Source organism: Oncorhynchus clarkii, chromosome 2 (assembly GCF_045791955.1).
Source record: "Oncorhynchus clarkii lewisi isolate Uvic-CL-2024 chromosome 2, UVic_Ocla_1.0, whole genome shotgun sequence".
Classification (NCBI taxonomy): Eukaryota; Metazoa; Chordata; class Actinopteri; order Salmoniformes; family Salmonidae; genus Oncorhynchus; species Oncorhynchus clarkii.
In genome coordinates, this window is record NC_092148.1 from 71,835,535 (window position 1) to 71,851,355 (window position 15,821).

The 15,821-nt window shown below is 42.7% G+C and overlaps 1 protein-coding gene across 1 annotated transcript in view; it reads right to left on the reverse strand.

Annotated features, from left to right (window-relative positions):
• LOC139373265 (tripartite motif-containing protein 44-like) overlaps window positions 1-15,821 on the reverse strand; it is a 72,682-nt gene that overhangs the window by 30,175 nt on the left and 26,686 nt on the right. The window contains exon 5 of the mRNA XM_071113582.1: window positions 8,643-8,668. Coding sequence (XP_070969683.1) covers window positions 8,643-8,668 — 26 coding nt within the window. The remainder of the gene's footprint in view (window positions 1-8,642; window positions 8,669-15,821) is intronic.

Genomic DNA, 15,821 nt, shown 5'->3' on the forward strand with positions numbered 1-15,821 from the left:
TGGTTCATTGAACAAGCATTGGAAACTGAAGTTATTTGGATTTTTAGGAATTATCTTTGAAAGACAGGGTCCTGAAAAAGGGACGTTTCTTTTTTTGCTGAGTTTAAATATATAAATTTTAAAAAGTCAACATACTTATTTTTTTCTTCATTTGAACCATTTACTGTCAATGAAGTGCCTTGCAAAAAAATTATGTAAAAAATCATAGGAGCTGATTCGCTTAATCCCTTTTTACTGCAGCTTTCTGCCCCCTCATTGTCAAACCTTTGACCCACATTTTTTGTTTGTTTAACGATTGCTTCTGGTGCTATCCCTAAAATCTTGAAGGCAGCGAATGCCCTCCCCCTTCACAAAGGCGGGGATCCTTCTGACCTACATACTGTAACTACTGCCCAATTTCTAAGCTATCTTGCTTTGCTCAAATATTGGAATCGCAAACACTAACTAAGTTTCTAACTAACTTAGTTTCAAATGATATTCTTCATGTGCACCAGTCTAGTATTATACCTGGACATAGCAATGTTTCAGCAGCTATGTTTGTCTTAAATTATGTGTTAAATTGCTTAGATCTTAGGCATCAGTGTGCTGCCATATTTATAGACCTATCCAAAGCCTTCGATAATGTCGACCATCCCCTAATCATTCCAAGGTTGTCTGAAATGGGCCTCGACCAGGCGTCTTGCAAGTGGTTTGGGAACTGTCAGACAGGACACAATGTGTGGTTTTTGATGGTGTCAAGTCAAGTTACCTCGATATTACTAAAGGTTTCCTGCCGGGGTCGATATGGGGACCTGTTCTCTTAAATATTTATATAATTAATATTGGTCTATCTGCAAAAACCTGTAACATTCATCTGTATGCAGATTACACATATGTATGCTATTGCACCTACTGCTGACCAGGCTATGTTAGAGCTGCAATCTGATTTTGTTGCCTTGCAGAAAGCCCTTGTTGATTTAAAATGGGTACTTAATGCAGGAAAAACGAAATAAATGTTGTTTTCTAATTCTCATAGAAATATTTCATATGGTTTACACTTTTAAGCATGGGAAGGTTCTCTCATAGAGCAGGTTCCTGCCTATAAATATCTGGGCTTTTGGATTGACAACAACTTAACATTTAAAAAACATACGGATGAGCTAGTTATGAAGAGAGTCTATTGACGCACCCGTGTGTCAATCTAAGTAACATAATAAAATAACTCTATCAAAATCTGTCAGTTTAAACTAGAGATATGTTTTTTTTGCATGGGCTGCCTATCAATCCACCCCATCTGCCTATTTCTGAATCCCGCATCTGCAGTGGAAGGTGGCTGAGCTACAGCGATGTTTGTCAGAACATGAGACATTCTGAAAATCGGTATTCTCATGAAAACTTCTGTAGCGTCTGTGAACGGTTTGGCCTACAAACTAATGTGACCAATCTATGGAAAGATAAGACTCCCACGAATACGATGGATCCGTTTTGCTCTACGACTCCCACAGTTGTCACGGGACTCGTCAGAAGGTAACCCATACAAATGAATGGAAGTATGGAGGTAGTTTTATGCCAACAAAAATAAAGGGTTAAATATGCGTAGAAAAAAAACACAAATATTTCCTGAGCTTTCTTATACCTCCCAGACAAAGGACAGACACTACAAAACTTTATTGCTTATGATTTATTTTTTCACAGTCCTTTTTTCCACTTATGAATGTGTTATTCAATGTGTTTCTATGGGTTATAATATTAAACGCCAAATTAAATATTTTATAAAATAATTGTTATACCTGAATGATCCTATAACTCAAAATCAAATAGCTAAACGATCCATGGTATGACCATCTTAAAACAATTCCTCTCTCTAAACATCAGGAAGCAGGTTGTAAAGGCAACCTTTCTGCCAGCTCATGATTATTGTGACACCATTTATAAGAAAGCAGCAACCACTACTCTAAAACCCTTGGATATAGTGTACCATAGCGTGCTTCACTTTTTCACAGGTGACAGGTTTAATACTCATCACTGCATCCTTTATCAGAAGGTCGGCTGGATTACTCTAAATTCCCGTAGATCACTTAATTTCTCCCTTTTTGTTTCCAAAGCTCTGCTGCACCAGCTTCCAACATATCTCACTTCTCTGTTAAAGTATAGAAATATGAGGCACCAAACCTGCTCACAGGGTTGGTTAACTCTTGAGGTCCCTCATGCCTCTACCAACCTAGGTAAATCAGCCTTTAGTTTTAATGCCCCCCCATAATATACAAATCCCTGGTGCCAATAGGGCAGTTTAGAACGCTGATGAGGAAGGAATTCACTGAGGTTTGCGAGTGTTTTGGTTGAATGCAAGAATTTATTTGTGTTGTTGAATTGTAATGCATCTGTAACTGCTGCATCTGTAATTTCTCTTTTGCTGTTTTATTGAATTATAATGTTGTTTTGTGAATTGTTTCTTCTCAGGGCACCATTGAGAATGAGATTCTGGTCTTAATTGGATTCCCCTGAATAAATAAAAGTTAATACATAAATACAAATCTTTCTCTCCCATTCTTCCTCCAATTAATTTTCTCCTCTCCACTGCCTCAATCCCCATCTTCCCAAGCTTGTAAACTAACCCTTCAGACAATAAAAATACTTGCATTCCCTCCTCTCTCCCAGTCACATTCCTCCCTTCATCCCTCTCTTGTCCCTCTATCCTCGTCCTTCTTGTATGATGAGTTCATTATGTTTTATACCAGTCATTATCTGATGTCTTTATCCAGGCAGGGAGCTGGGCTGGATTCTGCAACCTAGGAGTTTTATGAAGATGGGGAAAGGTGGTGTGTGTGCGTTCATGTGTGTCTGCGCATACTTTTATGTGTATGTGTGTATGTCTGTGTGTGTATGTGTGTGTGTTAACCTTGACCAAGGGCATTGCAGAAGCGTTATGCCACCCTGGGGTCCCAAATTGCAGCCATCTGGTCTGGAGTAGAGAGTAGTGGATTGTGCTTGGGTCTCAGTATTACCATTGGCAGGGTAAATCTCCTACAGCCCCTGAGATGGCAGTTATACTGGGCTTCTCCATGACTGGGTCATGGCCGTTAAAAACAAAACACTAGAATCTGCAAATATCTACAAATACAGTATATTCCTCCAAAATAAATACTCAAACTCCTATATTTATTTGTTACACAGGCTTTTTCAGTTTTTCATGAGTGTAGCAGAGCAAGGCAATGCAGTTTCCCCGTCATAGCTGTTATTTGGTTATTTGTGTTATCACTTATACATATGTTCTGAAAATCCAACAACATTCCAAAGATAAAACACTGAGCACTCTGTTCTTTTTTCAAACTTTTAGCTTAAAGCTTGTAGGTGTCTGTCTTATCAGACAGGTTCTCCTTTAACCATTATTCACCCAGATAGTACCTTTCAGATAAAGCATTTCTTTCCCACCCGAGATGCTGAGGCTGACATTTGCACAGCTCAGACAGGCAGACAGGGAGGCTCTGCCTGTGTCTCAGACCATTACTGTGTGTGTATGTGTGTGTGTGTTAGAGATGTGGTGAGGTGGGAAGCCTGACATCAAGGCCGGGAGAGACACACACCATAGGGACACAGCAGGGGGTGATGGGAAGGCAGCTGCTCCGGGCGAGCGACTCCTGAAAGCCATGTCAGTGTCAGGGGATCAATATGTGTGTGACTGGCTAAAGGCTATCTGTTACACCTACTGTTTTACACACTGTCTCACAAACCAATCTACACACACCGTCTCACACACTAACCTACACACCTCTACAAGTGAGACAGACAAAATGACAGTCAGACAAATGAACTAGAGGATGAACAGATGGACAGAGATACAGACAAGTAGACAGGCATTCAGGCAGACAAGCAGGTAGGCAGGCAAGCAGACAAGACACAGACCTTTCACACGACTACCTTCTAGACAAGCTTAGTAAAACACAGTGCTGCCTAAGCACGATTGTTCCACCAGAGGGCTTGGGTTGACCCCAATAATCAAACTACAGCTTGACCACACACTAGTGGACAGTGTGTCTCTCCATTTGCCCAGCCTGGCCCGGCTTGGCCCAGTGACCAGTGGAGCGGCGTGGCCGTGTGATTGGAGCAGGGAGATCGTCACAACTCTGAGCGTTACATTCCAGCGGGCATAGAGATTAGAGCAGCTAAATGCTGGCTGGGCCATGGATGTGACACACATAAGTTGCATTCATAATGCCCCTTAGCCCTGGGCTAAGGAAGATTTTTTTATTTTTACTCCATATACAAACGTATACATACAAACAACAAATTACAGACGCACACAAGCCATGACTACATCTCATCTGCCCAGACCCGCATGCTCACACCCCCATCCTTAGTGCCTGCGTTATTGTTTGCCACAGATTTTTTCATTGTGTTAATTAATGGTCGGATTAAATGATTTCCACGTTTTTAGTATACGTTTTAGCAAGATGAGTGATGAGAAAAGAATAGTCCAGCCCATTGGATATCTCACTACTCCCCCATATGCCATGTCTTGAAATATGCAGACCGACGGATTAAAAGTATGTTTACATTGTAATACTTCAGACAGCCAACTTTCTAGGTTCCAATAGTTTATATTTTGCACATTCTAAAGTGGGCTAGCGCCAAACTTAGCCCAGTGCTGTCTGGCCCTGCCTTGGAGCAGGGTTAGCACCAAATTTTCGAGGTTAACCCAAAATACATGGTGCCAAAATAGCCAGTGTAAAACGGGGTCTAGAACAACACCTAGAATGCTCACAGTCCAAATCACAAAAGCTGCATTGTCACTTAATTTACATATACTTGTGATGCTTATAATTATTATGCACGTTATTTTGATAGCCAAATTCATACTATTTCATCCTTCCATCTGAGGACAAAAATCGAAATACTTTAATCAGTATGCCTAACAAAAATGGCTGCTATGCCGGCTGGCTAACATCTTCTCATGTAGCCAACTAAAGCTTCAAACTCTACAGCTGGAAGGGCAGCAAACACTCCATTTTCATCTGTTTTCATAGCTTTTGTAATAACATTTATTTGGATATATCCATGATAATAATAGTTTTGCATGATTTCACCTAGATCAGAAAAGTTCCTTCATTGACAGTATTCTCTGTACAGGGGCGAGATTGTATTCAAAGTGAAACATTGTTTCCGAGGCTATGAAAAATCCACCTTCCAGAAACAAGTCTCTCACCATTGCTGCTTGCTATAGACCACCCTCAGCCCCCAGCGGTGCCCTGGACACCATATGTGAATTGATTGCCCCCCCATCTATCTTCAGAGCTCGGCTGCTAGGTGACCTAAACTGGGACATGCTTAACACCCCAGCCATCCCACAATATAAGCTTGATGCTCTCAATCTCACACAAATGATTAACAAACCTACTAGGTACAACCCCAAATTCGTAAACACGGGCACCCTCATAGATATCATCATAACCAACTTGCCCTCCAAATACACCTCTGCTGTTTTCAACCAAGATCTCAGCGATCACTGCCTCACTGCCTGCATCCGTAATTGGTCTGTGGTCAAACAACCACCCCTCATCACTGTCAAACGCTCCCTAAAACACTTCAGTGAGCAGGCCTTTCTAATCGACCTGGCCCGGGTATCCTGGAAGGATATTGACCCCATCCCGTCAGTAGAGGATGCCTGGTTATTCTTTAAATGTGCCTCCCTCAACATTTTAAATAAGCATGCCCCATTCAAAAAATGTAGAACCAGGAACAGATATAGCCCTTGGTTCACTCCAGACCTGACTGCCCTTGACCAGCACAAAAAACATATTGTGGCGTTCTGCATTACCATTGAATAGCCCCTGTGATATGCAACTTTCAGGAAAGTTAGGAACCAATATACACAGGCAGTTAGGAAAGCTATGGCTAGCTTTTTCAAACAGAAATTTGCATCCTGTAGCACAAACTCAAAAAAGTTCTGGGACACTGAAGTCCATGGAGAAAAAGAGCACCTCCTCCCAGCTTCCCACTGCACTGAGGCTAGGAAACATTGTCACTACCAAAAAATCGACTATAAATGAGAATTTCAAGAAGCATTTTTCTACAGCGGGCCATGCTTTCCACCTGGCTACCACTACCCCGGTCAACTGCCCTGCACCCCCCACCGCAATTCTCCAAGTCTCCCCCATTTCTCCTTCACCCAAATCCAGATAGCTGATGTTCTGAAAGAGCTACAAAATCTGGACCCCTACAAATCAACCGGGCTAGAAAGTCTGGACCTTCTCTTTCTAAAATTATTTCCCGAAATTGTTGCAACCCCTATTACTAGCCTCTACAAGCTCTCTTTCGTATCGTCTGAGATTCCCAAAGATTGGAAAGTAGCTGTGATCATCCCCCTCTTCAAAGGGGGAGACACTCTAGACCCAAACTGCTGCAGACCTATATCTATCCTACCCTGCCTTTCTAAGGTCTTCGAAAGCCAAGTTAACAAACCGATTACCGGCCATATCGAATCTCACCGTACCTTCTCCGCTATGCAATCTGGTTTCAGAGCTGGTCATGGGTGCACCTCAGCCACTCTCAAGGTCCTAAACGATATCATAACCGCCATCGATAAGAGACAGTACTGTGCAGCCGTATTCATCCACCTAGCCAAGGCTTTCGACTCTGTCAATCACCACATTCTTATCGGCAGACTCAACAGCCTTGGTTTCTCAAATGACTGCCTCGTCTGGTTCACCAACTACTTCTCTGATAGAGTTCAGTGTGTCAAATTGGAAGGCCTGTTGTCCGGACGTCTGGCAGTCTCTATGGGGATGCCACAGGGTTCAATTCTCGGGCCGACTCTCTTCTCTGTATACATCAATGATGTCGCTCTTGCTGCTGTTGATTCTCTGATCCACCTCTACGCAGACGACACCATTCTGTATAATTCTGGCCCTTCTCCAACTGCTCTTAAATGCAAATAAAACTAAATGCATGCTCTTCAACCGATTGCTGCCCTTACCTGCCCGCAAGTCAAGCATCACTACTCGTGACGGTTCTGACTTAGAATATGTGGACAACTACAAATACCTAGGTGTCTGGTTAGACTGTAAAATCTCCTTCCAGGCTCACATTAAGCATCTCCAATCAAAAATGAAATCTAGAATCAGCTTCTTATTTCGCAACAAAGCATCCGTCACTCATGCTGCCAAACATACCCTCGTAAAACTGACCATCCTACCGATCCTCATATTCGGAGATGTCATCTATAAAATAGCCTCCAACACTCTACTCAACAAATTGGATGCAGTCTATCACAGTGCCATCCGTTTTGTCACCAAAGCCCCATATACAACCCACCACGGCGACCTCTACGCTCTCGTTGGCCGGCCCTCGCTTCATACTCGTCGCCAAACCCACTGGCTCCAGGTCATCTACAAGTCTCTGCTAGGTAAAGCCCTGCCTTATCTCAGCTCACTGGTCACTATAGCAGCACCCACCCGTAGCACGCACTCCAGCAGGTATATCTCACTGGTCACCCGCATAGCCAATTCCTCCTTTGGCCGCCTTTCCTCCCAGTTCTCTGCTGCCAATGACTGGAACGAACTGCAAAAATCACTGAAGCTGGAGACTCCTATCTCCCTCACTAGCTTTAATCACCAGCTGTCAGAGCAGCTCACATATCACTGCACCTGTACATAGCACATCTGTAAATAGCCCATCCAACTACCTCATCCCCATACTGTATTTATTTATTTATCTTGTTCCTTTGCACCCCAGTATCTCTACTTGCACATTCATCTTCTGCACATCAATCACTCCAGTGTTTAGTTGCTATATTGTAATTATTTTGCCACTATGGCCTATTTTATTGCCTTACCTCCCTTAACTTACCTCATTTGCACACCCTGTATATAGACTTTTTCTACTGTATAATTGACTGTATGTTTGTTTATTCCATGTGTAACTCTGTGTTGTTGTATATGTCGAACTCCTTTGCTTTATCTTGGCCAGGTCGCAATTATAAATGAGAACTTGTTCTCAACTAGCCTACCTGGTTAAATAAAGGTGAAACAATAATACTTTTTTAATAAAAAAATAAAAAAGGTCAGACAGGCAAACATCAAGGTTTGTAAGGTTTATACAAACCATCACTGTTGGAAATCAACGAGCTAGGCTCGAAGCTAGAGGAACTAATGTGTTAATTAATGTATTGTTTATAACATTGGTGGCGTCTTGAGATAGAATGTTGGTTGCATGTTGTGTTTGTCCGTTAGCCCAGGGCTTTGGAATACAAGTATGACTAAAGCTTAGCCCAGGGATAAAAAATGCTTGTTTGAACACAGGCTAATCTATCCCAGGGCTAAGAACAGTGCAGTGTGAAAAGGTCTATACAGGACTACAGGGGAGGAGGAGAGGAGATACTATGTTCAAGGGCTGGAGAGAGAAGTGTATGTGTGTGTGTGTGTGTGTGTGTGTGTGTGTGTGTGTGTGTGTGTGTGTGTGTGTGTGTGTGTGTGTGTGTGTGTGTGTGTGTGTGTGTGAAAGAGAGAGCATGCACGTTTACTGTACATGTGGGTGTCAGCATGGATGTGTGTGGTATTCCTCTCTCCCTGTAAACCCACTGTAAAACCACCTGAGTGTGGGGATTTTAAAATGTATTTTTTCTCCCTGCTCTGCTAGATGCTCAGAATGTTATTAATCAGACTTACCTTGGCCTGGCCTCAATGTTGCGCTGCTGAAAAAGAAAAGGGAGACAGTAGTTTTAATACAGGGGCCAATAACACAGAGGTGCTGTAGCTACACAGCTGGCATGCCTTCACAAATCAAAAGCTATTTGACTTAGCAGTTCTTTAATACATTCACACTGTAGGAATTATTATATACTTACTATATCACTACCTGTAGATGACGTATACTACCCAAGGATAAAAAAGGGCTTAAGAAAGTGTCTGAGAATGAGTGTCTGTGTGATACTGGCTTTGAGACAGTGCCTTAATGACAGCTTTACAGTGCGACTTAGTAAGCGTGTGACCGTGTTACTGAGTGACTGTGAGTGTGAGACAGTGGCTTTCACATATAATTGTGTCACATGAGAGGAGAGTAAATTAATAAAGCGGTGGAGCTCTACTCTGACAGTAGACACTGTTCACACTTTAATTAGCAGCCACCAGCCCAGACAGCAGCTAGTGGAGGACCACAGGGACTAACTATACAGCACTGTACTGTATCTTCCCTCAAAGGACCCTGAGCTGCTAACGCCATCTCTCTGCTTTTCATTAAAACAAGACAACAGAATACTGCCATAGTTTTTCCCACTTAGTTCCCACATCTCATTGGAATTGGTGCAGAATTCAAATGAATTCAAAAGGTGAATGTAAAAATAAGAACATATTGTGAGGCCGGGTGGTGTTTAGTTTACCATTAAACAACGGGTGGGTCTAATCCTGAATACTAATTTGTTAAAAATGCATTCCAGTCAGTGTCTATTCGAAAGTTACCACCGGCTTAATCTATGATGTTAAAATGCCTATTTACTCTGTTCCATCTGACTGCATAATCCACTGTCTCATCAGCCCAGCCAGGCATCTCCTCTATAAATAGCATCTAGACATTATCTCACATTTCTATTTAGACTAACATTTCATTTTCAACAGTGGAGATTTGTATTAATCTTGCTGTTTGTCTCTCCAACATTTGCAACAGTGTTTCAATATTCAAATTCGATCTATAGCTGTCCCATAGTAATGAGTTGGGATGAGACAGACAGGCAGGCAGCCTTTCTCAGCCAGTCGAAATCATGAATCAGCATAATTTTTATGGATATATACAAAGAACTGTCGATAGAAAACAGGTCAAATGAAACGAAGTGTAGCTAGTTTGCTGTCTTTCCAGCTTCAGGTTGAAGTGATTGTGTTAGCTGTGTTGTTGGGTAGCTCCTCTGAACAACAGTGTTCTGACGATAAAGCACATTTTAACAACAGGCGATATCGCGCATCATTAGCTCATTGTTATGGATGTATCCGAATAAATGTCACTAGAAAACAGCTCAAACAATGCAGCTAGTTTGCTGTTATTCTGGCTGCACTGTTTGACGTGACTGTAAATTAGCCGTAGTTGGCTAGCTAGAAAGCAAGCGATTAGAACAGTGTCTCGGGCCTAACAAAACCTGTACCAATATATCCTCCAAACACCGGCTTCTCTGGCATTATCACTTAATTGTAACCCAGGTCCAATGTAGGTGAAAACATACTGTAGAATGAGTGGTCTACAGTGATGGCAGTAATTGTTCAGTCACTATGAGCTTTACTTTCTAGACTATTGGTTGTCTAAGATCAGCCCCTCTGCCCCTCACTGTGAACCAGGTCAGGACCATGTTAGGTCTGGTTCACGACCAGGTCAGGACCAGGTTAGATTTGGTTCAGGACCAGGTTAGGTCTGATTCATGACCAGGTTAGGTACAGTTCAGGCCTGGGTCAACACAGTCCGCACACCTGGCATTTAATGATTGACTAATGGCTGATTGGACCAGCTGACTATACACTCCTCTGCCAAACTCATACACACACTTGCTCACACAGAAAAGTGGACACTACTGTAACTTGCTTACACAAACAGCCACACACATTCTAGTACGCACAATAACACAGACTCATACGGGAGCAAACACACCTCACACAATTCAATGGAATGTGTTTCTTTGTGTATTGATGCACTAGGGCATGTGAAAAAGTCAGTGTGCATGACTGTCTATCTGTATGGGTGGAGGCATTCCTTCCTGTCTGTGTCACTCTTGGAATACATGTGAGTGTGACAAAAATTTGTATTTCAGAAAGTCTAATCAGTGTCTGTGTCAACACGATTATGTGCACTGTACACACATAGAGCAAATACATTTTGGTACTTTCCTGGCAGTCTTTACAGTACAACATAAGCATAGGTAAATGAGTGTGCTCGCCCGGATTTATTCTGCTATGTGTGTGTGTTCTCTGACTATTTGTGTATGCTACGTGAGGTGATGTGTGTGCGTGTGTTCTGTGAGACAGCCTGAGAGATGGTTTCCTCCGGGGTGACAGATAAGTGCTCAGTAATCATGGTGTGTGGTGATTGGAGGGTAAACACAGCGGCGTACGTCTGTACAGCTGCTTACCTACTGCCCGCACCGCTCTTTATTGATTTAATGACAGATCTGTAGATTACACTGGAAAAGAGGAGCCCATGCATTTCTGTAATACATAACAAATGGCCCATTCTTTATCAGTCTTGCCTCTAGTTAGACTAACTGCTTAGCGAGCACACACACACACACACACACACACACACACACACACACACACACACACACACACACACACACACACACACACACACACACACACACACACACACACACAGACAGAACTGAAACTCGCTGGAGAATGATTAGATTGTGTGTATAAGTTGATGTTAAGGGCTTCTTTCCATCTCATTCTCCATTTCGTATCTCTTGCAAACACACAGAGATATAAATGCATGCACACACACCCTTTTTATTTGTACCTCATCATGCACACACACACAATGAAATATTTTACATCAGCAGATGTCACAAAGTGCTTATACAGAAACCAAGCCTAAAATCCCATGTAGAAGCACGGTGGCACACACACCTAAGTGCCACTGTAGGAGCTCAGACAGTCTCTCTCTCGCTGTCTCTCTCTCTCTCTCTCCTCGATGTCTCTAAGTCACAGCAGGCATTACTCACTGCAGCAATGACTTCCAGAAGAGAACAAACAGGGCAACCATCACCATCCAATTAGGGCCTTAATGAACTCGGGCCTACCACTGGCCCATTTCTCAAACCAGGAAACCAATCGGCAGGCCGACCACAGCCATTAATACAGCCTACCTTCCCTCTCTCCCTGACTGCCTGACTGGGAGCCTGAAGTAGTTAAACTATAGCAGGTGAGTAATGGGCCAGCAGGATCTTTAATTTAACCCTGTAAGTAATAAGAGTTTTCTCTTAACTAGTATGAGGGAGGAGGAGTGTGTGGAGAAGGGGTGTGTGTGCATGTGAGAGAGACTACATGCACAGTACCAGTCAAAAGTTTGAACACCTACTCATTCAAGGGTTGTTCTTTATTTTTACTATTTTATACATTGTAGATGTCACGACTTCTGCCGAAGACAGCCCCTCTCCTTGTTCGGGTGACGTTCGGCGATCGACGTCACCGTCTGTCTAGCCATCGATGCTCCATTTTTCGTATATCTATTTGTCTTGTCTTGTTTCCATACACACCTGGTTTACATTTCCCCAATTAAGCTACTTGTATTTAACCCTCTGTTTCCCATCATGTTTTGTGTGTAATTATTTTCATGTTAGGTAGTGTTAGTTTATGCGCTCTACCTTTATGTTCCGTGTTTTTGAGCGCGTTTGTTTCATGTAGTGCTCTCGTTTTTGGAACTATAATAAAAGTGTGCCTGTTCATTGTATCTGCTCTCCTGCACTTGACTTCGCCTCCAATACACCATCCTGACAGTAGAATAATAGTGACGACATCGGAACTATGAAATAACTCATATGGAATCATGTAGTAACCAAAAAAGTGTTAAGCAAATCTAAATATATTTGATGACAGCTTTGCAAACTCTTGGCATTCTCTCAACCAACTTCATGGAAGTAGTCACCTGGAATGTATTCCAATTAACAGGTGTGCCTTGTTAAAAGTTCATTTGTGGAATTTCTTTCCTTCTTAACGCGTTTGAGCCAATCAGTTGTGTTGTGACAAGGTAGGGATGGTATACAGAAGATAGCCCGATTTGGTAAAAGACCAAGTCCATATTATGGCAAGAACAGCTCAAATTAGCAAAGAGAAATGACAGTCCATCATTCCTTTAAGACATGAAGGTCAGACAAAAACCATCAATATGAAACTGGCTCTCAAGAGGACCGCCACAGGATGGAAGACCCAGAGTTACCTCTGCTGCAGAGGATACGTTCATTGGAGTTACAGGCGTCAGAAATTGCAGCCCAAATAAATGCTTCACAGAGTTCAGTAACAGACACATCTCAACATCAACTGTTCAGAGGAGACTGCGTGACTCAGGCCTGCTTCAAAGAAACCACTACTAAAGGACACCAATAACAAGAAGAGATTTGCTTGGGCCAAGAAACAGGAGCAATGGACATTAGACCGGTGGAGATCTGTCCTTTGGTCTGATGAGCCCAAATGTGAGATTTTTTGGTTCCAACTGTCGTGTCTTTGTGAGATGCAGAGTAGGTGAACGGATGATCTCCACATGGTGGAGTCCCACCATGAAGCATGGAGCAGGAGGTGTGATGGTGTTGGGGTGCTTTACTGGTGACACTGTCTGATTAATTTAGATTTCAAGGCACACTTAACCAGCATGGCTACCACAGCATTCTGCAAAAATACGCCATCCCATCTGGTTCGCGCTTAGTGGGAATAATATTTGTTTTCAACAGGACAATGACCGAACACACCTCCTGGCTGTGTAAGGGTTATTTGACCAAGAAGGAGAGTGATGGAGTGCTGCATCAGATGACCTGGCCTCCACAATCACCCGACCTCAACACAATTGAGATAGTTTGAGATGAGTTGGACCGCAGAGTGAAGGAAAAGCAGCCAACAAGTGCTCAGCACATATGAGAACTCCTTCTAGACTGTTGGAAAAGCATTCCAGGTGAAGCTGGTTGAGAGAATTCCAAGAGCGTTCAAAGCTGTCATCAAGGCAAAGGGTGGCGACTTTGAAAAATCTAAACATCTAAATCACATTTTGATTTGTTTAACACTTTTGTGGTTGCTACATGATTCCATATGTATTATTTCATAGTTTTGAGTGTCCAAACCTTTGACTGATTAGGCCTGACTCGCAGTGGGCGTTCCAATTCATCCCAAAGATGCTTGATGGGGTTGAGGTCAGGGCTTTGTGCAGGCCAGTCTAGTTCTTCCACGCCGATCTCGACAAACAATTTCTGTATGGACCTCGCCTTGTCCACAGGGACATTGTCATGCTGAAATAGGAAAGTGCCTTCGCCAAACTGTTGCCACAATATTGGAAGCATAGAATCGTCTATTATGTCATTGTATGCTGTAGCCTTAAGATTTCCCTTCACTGGAACTAAAAGGCATAGCCCAAACCATGAAAAACAGCCCCAGACCATTATTCCTCCTGCACCAAACTGCATTCGAGCAGTTAGCGTTCTCCTGGCATCCGCCAAACCCAGATTCGTACGTCGGGCTGACAGATGATGAAGCGTGATTCATCACTCCAGAAAAAGACATTCCACTACTCCAGAGTCCAATGGTGGCGAGCTTTACACCACTCCAGCCGATGCTTGCCATTGCGCATGGTGATCTTAGACTTGTGTGCGGCTGCTCGGCCATGGAAATCTATTTCATGAAGCTTCCGACGAATAGTTGTTGTGCTGACATTGCTTCCAGAGGCAGTTTGGAACTTGGAGTGTTGCAACCGAGGATGATATCTACGTGCTTCAGCACTCGGCGGCTGAGTCATTGGCTGAGCCGTTGTCTCTCCTAGACATTTCCACTTCACAATAACAGCATTTACAGTTGACCGGGGCAGGTCTAGCAGGGCAGAAATTGTACAAACTGACTTGTTATAAAGGTGGCATCCTATGACGGTGCCACGTTGAAAGTCACTAAGCTCTTCAGACCATTCCACTGCCAATGTTTGTCTATGGAGATTACATAACTGTGTGCTCGATTTTATACACCTGCCAGCAACAGGTGTGGCGCCAAATCCACTCTTTTGAAGGGGTGTCCACATACTTTTGTATATATAGTGTATATACTGTAAAAAATATAAACGCAACATGTAAAGTGTTGGTCCCATGTTTCATGAGCTGAAATAAAAGATCCCAGAAATGTTTAATACGCACATAAAGCTTATTTCTTTCAAATTTTGTGCACAAATTTGTTTACATCCCTGTTAGTGAGCATTTCTCACTTGACAAGATAATCCATGCACCTGACAGGTGTGGCATATCAAGAATCTGATTTAACAGTATGATCATTAAACAGGGGTACCTTGTGCTGGGGAAAATAAAAGGCCACTCTAAAATGTACCGTTTTGTAACACAACACAGTGCCACAGATGTATTTTGAGGGACCATGCAATTGGCATGCGGACTGCAGGAATGTCCACCAGAGCTGTTGCAATATAATTAAATGTTCATTTCTTCACAATAAACCGCCTCCAACGTCGTTTTAGAGAATTTGGCCCTATGTCCAACCGGTCTCAAAATTGCAGACCACGTGTAACCTCACCAGCTCACGACCTCTACATCCGGCTTCTTAACCTGCAGGATTGTCTGACACCAGCCACCCGGACAGTTTATGAAACTGAGGAGTAAGAGGCCTATCCCCTCCCAGGCCCACCCATGGCTTCGCCCCTGCCCAGTCATGTGAAATCCATAGATTAGGGCCTAATGAATTTAATTTAATTTTTTGACTTATTTCCTTATATGAACTCAGTAAAATGATTGTGAGAAAACATATCTGTGTATATTTGTGCATTTGAGTAATGGTGTGGGCATGTGAGAACATAACCTTGGTAGAGATTGGTATGTAGAATAGGTGGTAGAGTATTTCCAGCTGTTGTGTGTGTGTGTGTGTGGATGCATACGTGTGTGCAGTCAGAGGACATACACAGTTTCACTTAAGCCCTTGGCTATGCAGTGCAAAACATGTTTACATCTAAGAACCCACCATAGTTTTACACACGCTGCTTTCCAATAAAAATAAGCTTGTATAAAGTCATTTTTATCCCTGTACACTTCATACCAATCAACATGAAGCTGCCTGCTATGCCTTTCAGATATCCTAGTGTGATGGGTCAGATATAAAGTCTTTGCTGCTTTAAACATC